We start from the raw sequence: 20261 nt of genomic DNA on the forward strand, positions 1-20261 counted from the left end.
CTATAGACAGCTTTAGTTTTGTGCCTGAGCTGATTTCAGTACAACCATCAGCACTAGAAGAATGGTATTGAGTAGCGATACTCAAAGTACGGCTCTGGGGCTGAGAGAGGCCCTCGTGATCATCTCATGCGGTTTTCTGGTAAACCGCACTGGGCTGCTGTTTACTTAAGAGATCACTAACTTCCAAAAAGATTTTAATTAAACGGCCAAGCGTTTATTTACAAGCTAACTGAAGTAAAAGAAAAGAAGCAAATAAGACATCCTGTATCACTTAACTTTAGTAACACGTAACATTTTTTAAGACATCCTGCAAAAAAAGTGTATAAAATGGCAAAGTCTCTCCAAATTCAAAACAGTGTGTTTCATTAACATGGAGAAACATTTCACTTTAGTATAACAGATTATATTCGTGCATTGAAAAGTATTTTTTAAAAGTGACAGTTTTCAAAAATTTACATAGAAACATTCATGCCGCCTACCACCCGGACAACAATGCCAATTGGCAACATTCTAGTTTATTAAATCATACAAGAGATGGTTTTGTACAGTGCATATCATCAACACACAATATTTCACGATGCTTTAAATGTGATAATGAAGAAAAGGGAGGCAAATTGAAGTAAACAATTGCCTAGGATCATACAATTTGGTCAATTGTGAAAGCCGGGATTGAGCCTAAGTGTTCCGGTTTTACCTTGTGCAATTCTATTTCATTCCAATTCAATAATGAAGTTACTTCTTTTTTTACACTTGACTCTCCCAATGTAGTAATAGCAAGTAGAGAAGACTTACCAAAAGTTGCGGTCGAGAGATAGCGAATCAGATACTGAACAACACAGTATTGTCCATTCTACGACTTCTAGTGACTTAATTTAGAGGACAGTGTGGAAAGAAACCCTCACCCTCAAATAACTTTGATTCACTGAACACACCATTTACATGCTTCACTTCCCCTACACCCGCTTTATACCTCCCCCCCCCCCCCCCCAAAAAAAGCCCCACAACCATCCTGCTGGCATCAATGCGGTCCTCGGCCACACCACAGACCATACTTTAGGGCCCCTGGGAAAATGTTTGAGAGTTTTAGTTTGGCACCCTTCAGTCATTGACTTGTTTGGGTGAGCACCCTTCAGGTATTTAATTGCTAATGCGACAGTAACATTTTGGTGATAGTTACATTCTTGTGTTTCCACCAAAGCAGACTGTTTCAGTCCCTTCCACGTGCAAGATCCTGTTGATTTTACAAAACTAAAACAATCTACTTTTAGGTGTGTACAATGTCCAAGTGGGTTCTTTCAGTGTACGTATGATCGTCCAAGCCTGTGGGAATCCATAGAGGATATATTGTCGATTGTAGTAAGCAAATGTCACCCCGTTGCGGAACATCACCATCTTCCAACTCGTCCCTTGCCCAGGACTATGACAATCAGCTTCTCTTTATGGTCGACCAGCCAGGTTGATGAAGTTTCAGAAATTAAATTTGAATGAAGAGAAGGTGGTTTCATTTTAGCATTGTGCAAGCCACATAAATCAGTCTTTGTTATCATCAAGCAGTCGGTGATCACCATTCTCTGGATATCTGTACAGTTAAGGCTTGATTTACAGTGTTATATCAAAATGCACCAATGGCTCTTCTGTCAGAATGTTTTTTTAGCTTAGCGCTTCTGTGACATCCATGCGGCTGTCATATCCCATCCCTTTCATTGTGGGATTCCACAATTCTGGTGTGTCTTCTTTCCAAATCATCAGCTGTTAAATTAAGGAAGGTGGATTGTATCATATCATAATGGCCCGCAGCGCCCATGCTCTCTTCTGTCCGAATGTTTGAACGTGTGATATAATCTCCTGCATCTGTTGAGACCTGGCGGAATGTTAGTCTTTGGAATGTCATAAAGCACTGCAGCGTCTCTCCTCCGTTTGTTTTAATATCTGACTGTGTGACATGGTAGTGATTGGCTTCTCCCTGTCCATGTTTTAGAATAATGAACGGCATTGCCTTTGCTCTTTCATTTACATTGTTTAAATGTGAGATGTCGTAATGCACCAGAACCCCCTTTCAACACACTGTGCAATTATATGTAATGACATAATACACAGTAACTTCTTTTTCCCTAACTGATATACTTGTTTGATGCCCTAATACGGTATGTGTTCCATCATTTATAACCATTTGTTGCCTCAGTAATCCAATATAAATCTCCATTTTCCATCTCTTACAAAAGTTGACCGTGAATGTTTAGTGTTTGTGCCTTCTTACACTACTAGGATGCCTTTCAGCTTTCAAGAGTTGTCTCCCATCCAGCTCATAACATCTGAGATACATGACCTAAAATTGTCAGCTGTGATCTGCAATTCGTCCCACACAAAGATACCAGTTGGAAGTCATGGGGACGAATTTGAGCAGCAAAAGACGTTAAGGCTCAACAAAGAGGCCTGGGGAACCCCACTCTCCAGTATTTATGGTGCGGCATGAAAAGGCTGAAGTTAAGATCAATCAGACAAATCAGGATTCAGATAAGATTGATCAGACAAATATGACAATAATCATGATAAGCCTTAGATTTCAATATGACTCCAAGGCTGTACTACAGTTAAATGGGAAACAGTCTCAAAAGCAATGCTTAGTTTCAAAAGAATGAACGCAGCTTTTCCACCTTGACTCAAGAGTCTCGCTTAGAGATTCGAAAATAAATAACATCACAATTTCAGTACAGTGTGAAGATCTAAAACCAAACCTAGTGGAGTCTAATAATTGTTCAGAATCACTTAAATATTAAATTTGTCGGGAGCGTGGCTGGACCGATAAGATGGTGGACACTAGTTGAAACACCTTCCGTGCCGCTTGCCATTCATTCTATTTTATCCTTCCTTCAGTGAGCTCATCGACCTTAGGGTGGACGTCGCTGGAGGCTGACCCAGGGAGCCAGGATAGTGGCTCGCGTCCCCGCAGAACACCAGGAAGTGTGTTGAAGGTGTCTTGGCGAGCCTGCAGGAGGGACCTGCGGGTGATGATGCACAGCACAGCCTGAAGGAATTGTTGGCCGCAACGGGAGATCCCTCACTTGTCGTAGGTCGTAATTCCTGCGCAGAGCCCAGCATCGCTTTTGCTGCGATGGAAGTGGAAGAAGCAGGAGACGAGGTGTGGCTGCAATGGTGCCCCACTGAAGGAAGCTGTGCAGCCTTGTTGCGTTGGCCCCGGAAGAGCCCGCTATTGTGCCTGGCCGGTAAGTGAGGAAGCGGACAGAGGTTGGAGGAGGGAGACAGACAGGCAGCTGGACTTGCCCCTGGGGGCTTAACGGAATGCAATGGGAGGGGCTGATGAGTGGATGGGGGGGCACCAGAGGTGAACTAAACTGCTCGGCCTCTCCCTGAGATACCAGCCTGATGTTGCGATCGCATTGGGTGTGTGCCTGCCTGTTTTGTGGGCGCCCGATCGACCTATACAAGCGGCGCCTGGGTGAATCTGGTGGCAAAAGGGGGTCCCATGTTGGCAGCCAGATGGTACATCAGTGACATGAGTGGAGGTGTTGTGCACCCATTGGCCGCTGGATCACTTTACAGGATCTGGCTCTTGGAACCCCAGGAGTACTTGACTGCTTGTTCTGCCTCTAAGACCCGTCACACAGGCAGAGGGCAGGTGGGTTGGAGTGAGGGGGGCTCTTTAGACTGCCCCAACGGGAATCCACGAGCCAGGATGGCCAGGTGGCCAGGGACAAGCACCTCCCCCCACCTCTCCCCTCAGCTAAACAGACCATGCTCGACAAGTTCGCCCAGTGTGAGAGTATGGCGACTGAGTCTCCACAGGTGGGGGCAGGCTTAGTCTGCTCAGAGCAGTAGCCCCAAGATCACAGAGACAAACCCCCCCAGAATCCTGCCAGCAATAGGTAATTTAAGAGACGCCCCAGAGGCCAAAATTAGAGTGGTGGGAACAGACCAGAAGCTGCTCCGCCAGGACATTCGCCAAGCGGTACACAGGATCTCTGAGGTTTAGGTGAGGGTGTTGGGAGTGGAGGTCACATTGGCAGATATGTAAAAGATTATTCTGTGTCTCACGACGATCTCCAGAGAACTCGCAACGAAAGTGGAGGACACACAAGACAGGGCGTGTAGAAATAATCAGATTCGTGAGGTTCCCGGAGGGATGCGAGGGGACCTCTCTGAAGGGCTTCCTGGATCACTGAGATCCCTGTACCAGCAGAATCCTTGTCCTCCTGCTTCATCTTTGAGAGTACAGAGTCCACCGCCGGGGGCGCCCGCTAGGCCCATGATCGCCGTATCCTGAACTACTAAAACGAGGATGCTATTCTGCAATATGCTCAATCCCAGGAGACCCTTCTCTACCAATTGAGCAAAATAATGATTTTCCCGGACTATTCTAAACTTTTCTAGCTACAGTGGAAATTGTTTGTGGAGGCCAAATGAAAACTGCAAAACCTCAATATCCGTTACATGCTGCTCCACCCTGGCAAAGGTAAAGGTGATTTACAAGGATTGTGCGATCATTTTTGAATCCCCATTTTTGAATCCCTGGAATACTGGACTGGGTGAGAAAAGAGTTGCTGTTAGCCCTCACATCCCCCCACTGGTAGCGGCTATGGCCCCTGGTTAGGGATAGGCATCAGCCCTTCCTCCTGCTCAGGCATCACACCTGCGCTGCCGCAAAAACTGCTCATGCTCCCCTGCTGCAATAAAGAACAGTGACTAAACCTGCTGCGGATTGTGGGCACCTGGATCGAACACCTGGAGATGAGTTTGGAAGGAGGCACAACCCTGCGGAGTTATGGTACAGTGGTTAACCTCTCACGGTTGGGGACCTCTGGAAAGCTTGTGGGCTGGAGTCTCTCAATGCCAGTCGTGGGTTGTGATAACTTACTCAGATGGAGATGGGTTTACACAGTGATCGGCCTGAATCAAGAAGGCTGCAGAAGCAGTGGTCACAGAACAGAGTCAAAGCTTCCTCCTACCTTACATAGTTTTTACAGTTCCACTATTTATACTGTTCTCATTTTTACTGTGGTGTATGACAGTTGGTCCACTACAAATAGTTGGAGATATAATCTCCATGTTGGGTTAGCGCTGTTGATCAGCCACCTTGGAGATGCTATACATTTTATTTAAGGGTGCACAGCACGTTTTCGAGACTAGGCTATTTCCTTGTACCTATGGCAGAGGCACAGCGCGTTAGATTAGCACACATACATGCTAGAGAGCTGTAAGACCAATCCCCGGCTCAAGGATCAGAAGTGCAATACATATATTGTATATAAAAGTATTGGGGAAGAAAATGAATAATACATCTACGATAATCGGAGTCAGTGTCATCCCCAAGTCTACCTTGGGAAGCACTCAAGGCCACTATTTGAAGCCATATCTTAAGCTACTCCACGGGGTAAAAGCACAGACGCCTGCAGTTTATCACTGATTTAGAAGAACAAGCTCAGGACTTGAAGACACTGTGTCAGAGAGGTCGGGAGCCAGAGCTAAGTACCGCCCTAGCTTAGGCTCGAGCTCCCCTCCAGCAAACATTGACAATGTGAGGCATGGTCAATATGGCTGGGATCCCGGTTTCGCATATACCAGTGGGGTGATAAGTCGGGAAGTATGCCTCATAGACTTTGCCAAAATATGCATCACAACCAGCCAATTTTGTCCTTAGTAGCCTTAGAGGGGAAAACTGTTACTGGCAATAAAGAGAGCCTCCCAGTTTGCACGATACTTCTCAAATCTGAATGCCAAGCAAGACAGCGTCTCGCACAGACTGATGACGACTTTCCCCTACAATGCCTCTTAAGCTCGGAGAAGCTATCTCTTGAAAATGAACTCACAGCAGGAGAGCTTTCTGCTGCCCTTAGCAGACTAACCTCAGGGTAGGCCCTGGGCCTCAATGGTTTTTCCCCAGAATTCTACAAATCCTACATGAACCTGCTAAGGGAATCCCTGGAGAGAATGCTGCTGGAGATGAAGAGCTTGCCTCCTGATCTGCGTGAGGCAGAGACTGTGGTGATACTAAAGCCGGGGCTCACACCGTAACACTGTTCTTTTTATCACCCTATCTCCCTCTTGAATGGAGGTTAAAATCATTGCGAAGGCCATGGTGGGAGTGGTGCCCTCCCTGGTCCATCTGTACAAGGCCATGTTTATGCTGCACATAGCAACTAGACTGAATATACGTCGCCTCCACAACGCACTAGCATTGGCAGATACATTGCAGGCCAGCGGCGGTGCTTCTGGCAAATATTGAAAAGGCCTTTGCCTCCTTGGGGTGGGAATATGTGTTTCACCTGTTCAAATGCCTCCATTTCAGACCGAAATTAATGCATTTTGGGCGGGAAAGGTTTGATGGTCAGTTATCATGCTGCTCTTCATGCGACTACAAATTGAGAGTGCAATTATTATGAAGCCTCTTACAATCTAGAACTCACCTATGATGATACTCACTATGCCGCCATGTACTTTTGATGAATACATTGGGATACAGATGTGATGAACTTTGCGCGGTTAATGGACGTTTTGGCTATTATTAAGTTGCTGTTGCGAAATTAGCCGTATCTCGTTTGATCTTTAGCCCTGAAGAAGTCCCCTGGCAAAAGGGACAAAACGCGTTGGCTGTTTGCCGATTAAATTTGGAATAAACTTGAAATATCAACGGATAATATTTGTGGATCTGAATGACTCTTGTATTGAGTGCACCTTCCTTATGTTTGTGAATTGACTTTCATATTCAGGCCTCTGCACCCGGGTTGAAGTGGGATGAGAGATGTCAAAGCCCTTCAGGATTTACAGGGGAACCAGACAGGGATGCCCACTTTCCCTATTATTTTTTGCTGTTGCTATAGAGCCCCTTGTGAAATGGGTCTGTATTGACTCCTAAATTTGAGGATTTGAGTGGGCAGAGGGCATTTCTGACCAGATCGCCCTCTATACAGACTATGTCCTCTTCTTAACAAACCCAGAGTACTGTGGTCCACGAGCGCTCCATATCCTGCTGGTCTTTTGGGAGACGTCCTCACCTCACGTGGGAGAGGAACTTTGCACTGTTAATGGAGGGGCTCATGTCTGATCTATTGCAATGGGTGGTACTCCCCATATCGCTCTCAGAAGATCAGCCATCTCCAAGATGGTGTTGCTGCCACAATTTCTGTATCATCTGCGGTATTACCCATACGACATCCCACCTTCTTCCTTCTTTAAAATTAATTCTCTCCTTCGTAGCGTCCTCTGGAAGGAAGGCCTGCATAGAGCTCTGTCCAAGAGCTTAAATTCTACTTTGGATCGCGGGGTGGCTGCCGCAGACCTAGAGTCATGTTACAGGCCCTATCACCTAATATTAATAAATGAATCGTCCTACGATTTCTATGTGTATTCATCATATGCTTCTGAGAAATGGGCTCTCGATGGAGTGCAGATCTGCCACTTGCTATACGGGTGGGTGGGTAGGGCTCTCTACCCTCCCGCCGGCAAGCAAAGTGGTGCTTAATCTGTGGAGAACAACCCTGAGACGTTTGGGGTTGCACCACAGGCTGATTGAGCAGATACCTTTGTGGGAGGGCACAGTCCTTGGGCAGGTGGCTAACTTGCAATGGTTTAGGAAATGGGACAACCTAGGTATCTCAACACTAGTGGATGTGATCGAGGGGTATCCTCAAGCCCTACCAGACATTGCAGGAGGAATTTGGCAGCATCACAGCCAATTCTTTCAATAGCTGCAGCACAGGCACCCCTTGTCCCCTTCCATTTCAGGTAGGAGTCTTTCCCAGAGTTTAAACGACTTAAGGCAAAGTGGATTCCCTCCGACTGCAGAAGCACCGTCACCCGTGCACTCTTCACCAGCAGACTAGACTACAGCAACGCCCTCTATGCCGGCATCAACAAAACTCTCCTGCGTAGACTCCAGACCATCCAAAACGCCGCAGCCAGACTCTTCCTCGGAACACCGCGCCATGAGCACATGACCCAACACCTACAAGGCCTTAAACGTATCCAAGAGGAACCTCCGCTCCGCCGACCTCGCACTGGCAGAGGTCCCCCGAATCCGCAGACACAGAATCGGCTGGAGAGCTTTCTCCTACATCGCAGCCAACACCTGGAACGAGCTCCCTGACCCTGCACACATTCAGGAGGGACCTCAAGACCTGGCTCTTTGACTGATTCCGGAGCCGTCCCCCCCCCCCCCCCCCTCCCCCCCCCCCCCCCCCCCCCCCCCCCAGTGCCTTGAGACCCTCACGGATGAGTAGCGCGTTATATAAACCCCCTGATTGATTGGCACGGATCAATTTGCTAAATAATCAATGATACTGGAGATTCGTTTGGCTCACTGCACGCTGCCTGCAAGCATGACCTGGGATCAATCACTGATTACACTCCTCCATAGTTTACCAGACACAGACTGAGGAAAATGGGGGCGATTGCCTCTCCAGCCTGCCTCAGGTGTGGAGAACCCGATGGTGACTTCCTACATACAACTTGGGGTTGCCCACACGTATCAAGGTACTGGACACAAGTGATCTCTGGTCTTGGCAAGGTTCTGGATGGACGATACCACAAGACCACAAGTTGGTTTTATCACATGTAAACCGTTATTTCGACACAACCAAGCACAAGCTGATACTACTTTGGCTGGGGCCAACAGTGGCCCTATGAGATATCATGTGTAAGTGTAGAGAAGTGAGGCCCCCGATGATCGAAGAGTGGGCTTGTTTATTGTATGAACATGGAAAGACCAGTATATGCGGCCAGAGGGTCCCCCAGAAGTATACAAAGATATGGGTAGGCCGGCCACGATTCCGAGGAATTGAGTTACTCCTGGGAACTGCTAGGGCAGCTCTCCGGGAGTCAGAAATTCACAAGTACGCGGGGTAAGAGATGGTGGGGCAGGAAAGGGGTGGGGCGGATGGTCCTCGACCGGAGAGTCATCATATATTTTGCCCTGATATGGGGAGGAGAGTGGCTGGAGGAAGGAAGGATTGTCGACTATGCTCCTTGTTTTCGTGATTCTATTTTATGTTCATTTTCTATTTCTTTTGTTACGCTGAGGTTTACCTTACAAAATGCAATAAATTGCATCTTAAAAAAATGTATATGAAAATTGTCTATTGAATTTAATAGAGAGTGAAAGTAAGTACGCACAGTTGAATTCACTGACTTCTTTTTCAAAGAGATGAGCTATCGGGCATGTTTGCAATAGGAGGGAACAGATACAAAACTAAGAGATTAGATTGCCGATGACAACCAGCTCAGTTGCAACTCGATTGCATACTGGATGAAAAACCTGAGGTGGGCAATAATTTAAAGGTGAGCCAGATTTCCTTTCAGAAAGGAAGTGTTGAGTTCTATCTAAAGGAGTACATTTTGTAAAAAGAACATTGTTGTAGTTCATCAGCATGAGAGATTGAAGAGGTTGGTCTTTCAATAGGCAAGCTGAGTTGTGATTTTCCAGGAATTACTTCAGCTGTTAAGATGGAACATTGTGGTTGTGTGTATTAATTTTCAGACAATATAAAAAATTTCAGTTGAGGAGGTCTTAACAGATAAGAATACATTCAGCGGGAAAAAAAACCCACAAAGTTTATCCTGTTTGTTTGTATTGCTTCAGAGCTGTGTAAGTTATTTATCAACTGGGTTAAATGCCCCCAGTCAGGTTGTTCCACGATTTTACAGTTGCTTTTGCAAGTGACCAAGTCAGTGGAAAATCAACGGTGCAGAGAATGTCTAATAAGGATAGTGTGGTGTACCTCTCTTGAATTGCTGAGTGCATTGAATATACTGCCCTTGCATATCACCAGTCTCTGTGATATTAATCAATGCACTGAATATTTCTGGTCTGTTACTGTATGTTAATGGATTTTCCTATTGCAGGCCTGTGCAGAGGCACCTTGTATTAAAGAACTGTACATTTGCCTGCCAAGAGACTGCTTGTCACATAACTTTTATTATAACCCCCAATAACTTTCTTTAATAGCACTGTCCATCCTTAATATTATTATAGTATTACAATTATTTATTTTTTCTACCTGATACTCCATATGACTTTCAAATGTCTGTTCAATCTGCAGCACATCAATCAGAGACCGCAAGTGTGAATGAGAATGATATCCGCACCTGCTCACCGAAGAAAAAGCAAAGAATCCACAAAAATAAGACCAACCTCACCTGCACTGAGTGTGGGAAGACATTTACTACGATGTTGTGTCTTCTAAATCACCAACAGTTGCATGCAGGAGGGAGTCCCTTTCACTGCACTATCTGTAAGAAGAGCTTCCCTGGAAAGACGCATCTTTTACTGCACCAAAGAACACACACTGTGACAAGGTCTTTTCAGTGTATGGAGTGTGAAAAGAGCTTTATTCGAAAAGGTGATCTTCTAAAGCACCAAAGAACACATACAGGAGAGAGACCCTTCCACTGCACTGAGTGTGAGAAGAGTTTTATTCAAAAGGGAGATCTTGTCAATCATGAAAGAAAACACACAGGGGCGAGGCCCTTTCACTGTACAGAGTGTGAGAAGACCTTTAATCAGAAGCAACATCTTGTAAATCACCAAAGAACACACACTGGGGAGAGACCCTATCACTGCACTGAGTGTGAGAAGAGCTTCAGTCACCGGCAAAATCTACTGACTCATCTGAGAATCCACTCAGGGGCAAAGCCTTTTCACTGCACTGAGTGTGAGAAGAGCTTTAATCGAAGGCAAAATCTTCTAAAGCATCAAAGAATTCACACAGGGATGAAACCATTCCACTGCACTGAGTGCGAGAAGACCTTTATTCAAAAGAGTGATCTTCTATATCACCAAAGAACACACACAGGAGTGAGGCCCTTTCATTGTACAGTATGTGAAAAAAGATTTACTCGAAAGATAAATCTTCTGACTCACCAACGAATCCACACAGGGGTGAGGCCCTTTGCGTGCCCTGAATGTGATAAGAGCTTTACTCGAAAGCAACATCTTGTGAAGCACCAAACAACTCACGTAGGAGTGAGGCCCATTTACTGCACAGAGTGTGATATGAGCTTTATTCAAAAGAGGGATTTTATACATCACAGTAGATCACACAAGGGAGAGACACTCTTTCGATGCAGTGAGTGTGATAACATCTTTACGCAAAAGAGAAGTCTTATGAAGCACCAGAAAATCCACTATAAAATTGAAACTATAATTTCATGAAATGTGAGATGTGCATTCCTTAAGAATTGAAAGTCACTAAATGTTGTTATGTACAGAACAAAGGCCCTGTTAGTACTGCGAGAACAGGGAAAAGCTTTGCTTAAAGTCTTCTAATGCATCAATTAATCCACAGAGGGATGAGCCCTTTCACTGTACCGAGAGTGAGGGATAAATCTGTCAAAAGATAAAACTAGAACACTAAAGAAAAAATTAAATTGAGGCCATATAAATGCTCTTGGTGTAAAGAGATTTAATAAAAAAATAAAATCTTCAAGTTCATAACAAAGAACTGTCATGAAGTAAGTCATTTTCAGTGCACGGAAAGGAAGAGAAGCATTTGCTATGAACGTTAATAACCATTAAAGAATAAAAGTCCAACATATCTATATTATTCCTAAACAAGCATCAGGGGCAAGTAGCACCCAAGGCAGTCTTGAAGAGAGAAGGTTTTAGCTGTATTTTAGAGCATCTCAGATCTTTTGCTGGCTTAATGTGTAAGGAAAGTTGATTTCATAGCCACGGCTCAGACTTGAAGCAGCTTGCTCCTGCAAAATCGTAGAAGACCAATTTTTTATAGATGTCAAAATCCTGATTGACAGCATTACAAATACCCTACTCTGAAATTCTAGCAGCAATCAGCAGCTGGCACGAGTTAGTCTACATAGCAGGGATGTGCCCTTGTGGCAACTCCAGACACCATCCTAACCATGTGGTTCTGTATTGTCAGCCTGCATTCAAAAACTAATAGTCTAATTGGCCCTCTCCTTGTCCTCCTAAAAAGCTATACTGTGGCAGGGACGTGTGTGTTTTCCCAATAGTTTTTAATCCATTGATTTATTTGGCAATCCATGGTAAGTTGAGAGTTAAACCAAAATCTAAATGCTTTGACTAGTTCATTCAACACTAAAACAATATCTATACGCTTGTAACAATATCTATACACTTGTAAGCTAGATCCAGTTTGGTGCCAGCGTGTCTTGAACCCGTCATCATTCTGTTAATATTTCCACATTTAGAGCCAGCCAGTTACGTCACATCCAGTGCTGAATGTTCTCATTACGGTCATTCGGTCTCTTTGTCCTGTTCAATATCACCACTGACTGGGAGCAGTGTTTGAATGTCCTCGATGTTTATATGAAAATACACTCCTCCTCTTGCAGAAACTTGTGGAAGCGTTCCATGTACTCCTAGAAAACAGGTGACAGAGAACCATGAGTTGCCCTGTCTTACTTGGTACACTGCACTTACATGCACTCCTGCCCACCTCTTTTTGCATGCTTCATAGACTATTCTGCAGCCTTTGATGGAGTGGATTGAAACAAAGTCTGGGCTAAGGTTGCAAACTGGGGCATTTTAAGCACCTTACTTAAGGCAATCATCTCTCTCTATCTTGACACATGACTAGTATAAAGAAATACGGTTACAAACCAAATACAAACCAGTCGAGGCATAAAACAAGGCTGTGGTTTAGCCCTAGGTTATGCCCTTATAAGGGCAAATACAGTTCCACCAAGGATCGTACCACACAGGTTGCCGATTAAACAATATGGAGATGGTTTGGTCATTTTAGATCACAACAAAATTGGTATGCTGCATGCACTGGAAGAATTAAACATCTACTATTTAAGTCACAAGTCTGTGGCAAATGTTGAGAAGCATAAGAACAAATCCAAGTAGTCCCGGAGACTATGCCATCCAAAAATTGCACACACTCAAATATAAGTATTTATGTGTATGGTTCACGGAAGCAGTAAACCCAATGTGCATTTAAAACACATTACAAGACAAGCCACAGCAGTAATATTTGCATTGTGCAAATTGAACAATCTCCTACATAGAGCATCAGCAGCAAGCAATTATAAAAACTACTCGAGCAAACCTTTTACTGACTATTACCTATAGCAAACAAGCTTATCCAGAAAAGCTTTCTGCTGTCTTGGACAAGCAGCAGTGCATGGCATGCAGGAGAATTTTCAACCTACCACAACAAACTCGGCGAGCTCTCTTTGTGCCTTGAGTTTAGTCTGACTTGGCAAGAACTAGAATGTAATGCCTCATTTATTACAGATTATCACTCAATCAACCTAATACAGGCTCTTTAAAGAAGGCATACTGGAGATCTTTAGTAAGACGGTCAGTTCTTGGTCTTCATATTTAACAACCGCAGCCAAGGATTTCAACTTTGGAAGTTTAACGTCTACTCCTGTTGCGCGTTTGGCTATGAAATCCATCTTGAAAAAACTGGTGCGGGTCTTCTTGATGAAGGCGGACTTACATAATGTACAAACTGCCCCTTATGAAAACTTGATTGCTATCTCATATGAAGTAATGAAGATGCAGCCTTATCTAAAGGCGGCCGTAAGCAGGAAGTGCAGAGATCTAATCCTCCGGTCAAGACTAATGGTTTTTCCTACCAACAAGTTTAGAGCCAACTGGAAAATCCTGTCTGGCACAGCGAAGGGCAGGTACTGTGAATATAGGAGAGAATCCATGTTACATCTGTTGTGTTGCTGTCCAGAAATCTTATTAGCACATCGCACTTTAAAACTAAGGTTTTTAAAACAAGGAATCTCAATATGCAAAGAAGCCTTGAACTATTGTTTATGAACTACTACTCCAATGGACTTAGCTCTATTTGTCAAAAATGTAAATATAATTTCTAATTCCATTAAATCACAGAGACATTTGATGCATAATAGGACCTTGGTTCTCAAATAACGAATAATGGCTGCTGCTAATGACATCGAACTGTTTTACAATTTGAGCCCATACTTCTGCTTAGATTATTTAATTACATGTAGATAACTTTTGAAATGTTTTAGTTCTGTGTTTATCAATTTTACCAATTTTAAGTAACTGAAACAATGAAGTATTGCATCGTGTTACATCACGAGAACCATGAGGGAGACCACATGGAAACTCTCTCTCCACATCCATAAATCAATTTCACTACAGCTAGGAGATATTCTTTGCTAAGAAGACCCCAGTTGAGCTCTGTCAGAATTATAAAAAGCTCTTTAGTGCAGTTCCCCATGTCCACTATACAAATGGAGCATTTGTTTTTTAATAATTCAGTAACGTGCCTACATTCTTACTGTGCCTCGTAACCACTTTAAGATTTGCCACTTTTCTATGGTCCCACTTTAGCTTAACTTTAAGGCTTCAGAGCTCATATTAATACCATCCCTCCAATTGTTTAGCTTTCTACTTAACTAGAAGCATGCTCAAGAATGGAGCAGGTTCATAGCCAGGGAGTGGAGCTACAACTTAGCCAAGCCCTGTGACAAGTTCTGAGGTTAAGTGCGGTCTAAACATCTAAGAATGGCGTAACACATGGCATTTGAATTTTCTGGTGTCACATTTATGAACTCTTCTGCACTAAGGCTTGCATTTTGGCATGGTGCCCTAAGGGTCAGTGAGTCTCATTATATTTGCTAACCACATCAGTCTAATTTCCTTAATACATAGATTACTCAATACTAACACACAGTCCACAGTAAATTCCATGTCTATTGTAGAACAACTGATTCATTGCCTTGAGCTCCGAGCTCTCAAGTGACCACAGATATTGAAATATTCTGTGATTAGAACATTGACATTGTTGTGGAAGAGGTGTGGCACAACGGCCAGGGCGCCTGACTCCGGAACACAGGGGCTCACGGTTCGATCCCCAGTGCCAGTGGCAGGTTAGCCCAGCACCATGTGACTGTGTAATAGCTTGCTTAATCTTCCTAACGGCCCCTAGCGCCTTGACACCCTCTGGTAATTGTTTGCGCTTTACAATTACTGGATTTTATTATTATCCCTTAGGCCTTGAAGAGAATCAACTTTATAATGCAATTGTAAACACTCTCTTCTGGGTGCAATAATCAACCAGTTTTTTAAAAATACTTTATTAATATATTCAAACTTAATACAGTATACATCCTCAGTATTACATTTAGTCAGCAAATTTCTGCACACCATCTGCACCACATATTCATCTGCTGGGATTTTAAAAAAAACACCAAAAGCCCGGGGTGCCTCTCCCTTCTATATGAAACACATTTCATTATTTTTAGGTCCCTCCATATACCCCCTGTACAACGGGGCTGCTGTTCCTGATAGCCTCTGATCCCAAGTCTAGCCGTGAGGCCTTCCCCAGTGTTCCCACACTTTCTCGAATTTCGTCGGGTATCAACTCCTTTCATAGACTACTCGTTCAGCTTCCATGTGCATATTCATGCTTGTGAACCACAGGTGTTTGGAGGGGGCATGCTGCCCTTGTCTCTTCATTCCGGTGATATCTCTTTTGACTAATATGAAGCCGACTCCTCAAAACAGCAATTTGACTTGTGGTATGTTTACTTCACATGGTATTCCCAGCATATCCATTTCCCATGTGATTTCCAGTTCCCAAAGTGATACCAGATAGGCTAATCTGTGGGCATTCCTAGTTTGTATATAGGAATGTACCTTCAGCCGAGCTGCCTTTAATACATGAAGGATTCTGGTCCCTGCCAATTTTGTGGAGTCTTATCTATTTTAACATGTTCTATGTTGGACTTTTAACTGGAAAAATCTGAGTCTAGATTTTATCACTGCTTCTAAGGGGGATTCAAGGCCACCTCCTAGTCCATGTCGTCCATTGGCCCCGTGTCCCTTTGCCAGGTCTATCCTGGTTGTACCCCATCCCGTAAAATTATCTGCAATGTCCTATCAATCCTCCTGAAATGTGAATCTGGGATATTCAAAGATAGATAGATAGATATATATTATTGTTTCAAGTTAGTAAAAACCATCACAATATAAAAAGAAACAATAAAATAGTAATACATTATAATTATTCAGAAGAAAAGGAGAAGAAAAAAAAAGAATGCCAGAGGCCTGTCTTCTGAATTTATAGGCTTTTAAAATAATTAGACCACATCTCAATAGTTCTTTCTTAACTGACAGTTTCATGTGGGAAGCTAAATATGCAGCTATTCAAAGGTGTATTTTGGAAAACGGATAGCAGTTTTGGGAGCTTCCTACGCATCTGTCACAGCCGATGCGGTTGCCGCGCCTTCTCCTACCTCACCACCAAATTTTGGAAAGACTTACCCCACCACCTGCGCACGTCTCCCTCTCTGAGGGAGCCCACGAAGCTGATGAAGACCTGGCTTTTCAACTGCCACCTCTCTCCATCTGAGGATCACTCAAACCACACAGCGCCTTGAGACCCCCCGGGGTGACAAGCCACGCTATATAAACCCTAATGATTGATTGATTGAATAATTAAAAAAATTCTGCTATCTCTATGTAGGAAATGCGCCTTATTTTGTGCTATTTCGGGTGAAAGTGGGCATCTTTGTCTGGTGGCCCCATTCTAGTTTGAACGTATGGTATAGTACACCATTCCCCCATACTGCAACTGGTGGTGCTTCATACAGTAATGCCAACCAAATCTGTTAAAAGTCTGGAATAGAAAAGACCAGTCTATTGAATCAAATGCCTTTTAGAAGTTGAGAGATATAATGGCACATGGATCTTTTGTATCTTTCATCTCGTCCAGCCAGGTGTGGAATCTTCTGAGGTTTAACTTGGTTGCTTTTTCCACCCTTAACCTGTTTGGTTGGTTTGGAGATTAACTTTTTTTTTTTATTATAAAGATACTAGCCTCACATCTCCACCACTCGCGCTTTATTAACTGATGCATAGACTGGATACTCTCACGGGTGATAAGTTTGCACTCTATAAAACTGCCTATGTTACATTAGCTAGACTAGTTGGCAGGTAATGTTGAGTTAATACTTGAGTGTCCTTTAAACTAAGGTTCATCTTTCAAATACTTTAGTTACATTGTCTTCAAGAAGGCTGCATGTGCTCTAGCTGACCTGCTTTTAACCCCTTCGCTGCTAGGCCTCCCCCATTCCCTGTGCTAAGCCTTTTGTGTCTATTTGGGGTAGTTGGCGCTTAGGCCCATGCAACCTTTTGTCCACATAAGGTATCCACGCCAAATTTGCGTCCTTTTCTTCCAACATCTTGAGGATTCTAAAGGTACCCAGGTTTTGTGGTTTCAGCTAGAGGAGACCAAGGAATTAGCCAAAATACAGCAAATTTTTGTTTAATTAGGAAAAATTGGAAAAAAGTGCTGCAGAAGAAAGCGTCTGTTTTATTCCCTGCAAAAGGTATCAACAAAGGGTTTGTGGTGCTAAAATCACCTTCTTCTCAGCTTTCAGGAACAGGCAGACTATGGATAGAAAACCTACATTTTCTACACAGTTTTGGCATTTAACTGGGACATACCCTATTTTTTGTGCTTTCAACCTCCTTTCAGTTAGTGGTAGGAATGGGTGTGAAAGCAATAATGGAGCCTGGATCACTATACGTTTCTGAAAAGTAAACAAAATTCTGAATTCAGCTAGGGGGTCATTTGTGTAGATCCTCGAAGATTTTTCTATAGAAGCTAACAATTGAAATAAAAAAAATATTGAGTTGGAAAAAACAGCCATTTGTGCCAACGTTGTCACCTGTCACTTCTTCTAAGTATGGCAGATTTATTAAAGCAATATACCGTTACGTCTGCTGGACCCTTCCAGTTGCGGGGATATATAGGATTTGTGGGTTCACCAAGAACCTGAGGAACCCAGAGACAATAACTGAGCTGCGTCTTGCAATGGTTTTTCATTGTGGACTGGGTATATAGCAATTCATTTGGTAAAATATAAAGAGTGAAAAAAGGGTACCAAGGAAACCTATTTATTTCTGAAATGGGAACAAAATATAGAGTTTAGAAGCAGTGGTTATTTCCACATCTCCAGAATTGTGGGTACCCATACAAGCATGTGAATTAGAGGACAATTTTCAAAAATGACTTCTTTTTTTTAAAAACATTGTCCTACATTTGGAAGGCAGAAATGCAAAGAATGTTAATTGCTAATAACACTTGTTCTATTATTCTGTGTTCCCCTAGGTCTCCCAATAAAAATGGTACCCCATTTGTTTGGGTAGGGCTAGTGCCTGCAACAGGAAACGGCCCAACTCGCAACGTGGACACATCACATTTTACCAGTGAAAACTGACCCTTTTTTTTACAATGTGCCTAGCTGTGGATTTTGGACCCTAGCTCAGCCGCCACTTAGGGAAACCTAGTTATGTTACTCAGAATCCCTTGCAAATCTCACACTTTGTAAAAACAAAAAAATACACATTTTCCTCACATTTCTGTGATGGAAAGTTCTGGGATCTGCGTGGATCCACAAAGTTCCACCCATCCAGCATTGCCCAACGTCTCCCGATAAAAATGGTACCTCACTTGTGTGGGTAGGCCTAGTCTCCATGACAGGAAACGTCCGAAAAAGCAACGTGGACACATCACATTTTTCCACAGAAAACTGACCCTTTTTTTGCAATGTGCCTATCTGTGGATTTGGGACCTTCGTTTAGACAGCATATAGGGAAATCTAGCTAACCTATAATTTTTTTTTAAACAAGACCCTCAGGGGAATCAACTAGACACTCAGGGGAATCCAGGATGGGGTGACTTGTGTGGCTCTCACCAGTTTCTGTTACCCAGAATCCCTTGCAAACCTCAAACGTTCAAATAAAACACATTTTCCTCACATTTCTGTGATGGAAAGTTCTGAAATCTTTGTGGAGCCACAAACATCCACCAACCCAGCACTCCCCAAGTCTCCCAGTCAATCTACTGTGTTTGCTGCCCTCCCTGCAGTTGGGAAACATGTGCTGGGTTTGCACAAGACCCGCACGATAACTTTATTCTAAGCCGCGCATTCCTCAACCAGCATTATTGGTGCAATTTTCACACATCAGCACTGGTGTATCCTGCATTACCCGCACCCTCTTCAGCTTGGAGTGAGACTGTTTGGCGGTCGTAGTTGACCGGGTGATTTTCCCAGTACTTGCCTGCATCATATGACTGTAAAGACTGCGTTAGGAACTCATCGACTTCTAGAACCGTAACGTATTCTGCATATGTTTGTAAATTCTTAAAAAGCACTGTTGGGATGTATCTAAAAGTGAACAACTTATGATCTACTTATTGAATTTTTTCACGTTTTGGTCACATTGTCCATATATTTTTATAAACCTGTGTGGAGTCTTTTTGTTGTGTTTTCATTGTGTTGCTGTGTGGGTGTGTTGCACAAATACTTTACACATTGCCTCCTATGAAAAGCCTGTCTGCTGTACGTCAAGCTATAAGAGGGTGAGCACAGGTTATCTTTAGTGTGTTTCTCACATGCCCTGACTAGAGTGATGGGTTCTGCTTGGCATAGGTGCATGCCATAGCCAACCAGAAGCCCCATTTCTAACACCTAGGAGTCGAGCTTCCAATCGGCCCTATGTTCAAACGCCATAGCAGTTAGTCTTGTAATTAATTGGGAGTGATCAGAGATACCTTTCTGCAGGAAGTGCTTGTCTATATACCGAGCCTTCTGTGTCAGTGGCACTAGGAAATAGTCCAGTCGAGAGCAGGAGCGCATGTCCTCAGGATATAAGAGTACTGCCGCTTCCACAGGTGTGACCACCTCGAAAGATCCGTCAGGACAAGGGCATTTATAAAGTTTAAAGGCCTTCTATCCTCGGTCTCAGTATGGGTGACCCTCGAGACAATATCCATATCTGAGGTCTGAGCTACTTTCTTCTCTGTAGAACACATACATCCCTGGCCTGAATTCTGGGGGGAGATTCAACTTCTAGTAATTGACCAGGAAACTGTGAAGGATAATTCCTCAGGGACTTCGGATAGCTAAACAATCCTTAGAAGAAATGTTTGTTACAAATCTAACATTGCCACAAATGGTACAAAGACCTTTGTGCAGATCCTCGGAGGAGAGGCCAACCTGAAGGGAAATACCTGAAACTGGAAATGGCAGTCAAGAACAGAAAAACTTCTATGAATAAGGATGATAATGGTAGGCTTCAAGAAGGTCCAAAGAAGTCAGCAAATCCCTGGACCCAAAAGGATAAAATTGTCAGCGATGTGAACATCTTGGAGGTTATCTTTTGTACAAAATGGTTTGTTAATTTTAAATCCAGGGACGGGCTATAGCTTCCTGACACCGTCTGCCACAAAACAATTATTGAATAACAGCTGTGTTACCTCTCTGCACAT

General features: G+C 43.5%; 1 protein-coding gene across 1 annotated transcript in view; it reads left to right on the top strand.

The window, feature by feature from the left end:
• The window catches only part of LOC146799985 (uncharacterized), a 318891-nt gene extending 299642 nt beyond the window's left edge, over positions 1-19249 (top strand). Inside the window, 1 exon segment of the mRNA XM_085623698.1 lies at positions 10053-19249. Within this exon segment, the coding sequence (XP_085479824.1) occupies positions 10053-11164 (1112 nt within the window). The 3' untranslated portion in view covers positions 11165-19249.
• Positions 19250-20261: the final 1012 nt, after the last annotated feature.

The sequence above is a fragment of the Triturus cristatus genome, chromosome 8 (genome assembly GCF_964204655.1).
Source record: "Triturus cristatus chromosome 8, aTriCri1.1, whole genome shotgun sequence".
NCBI lineage: Eukaryota > Metazoa > Chordata > Amphibia > Caudata > Salamandridae > Triturus > Triturus cristatus.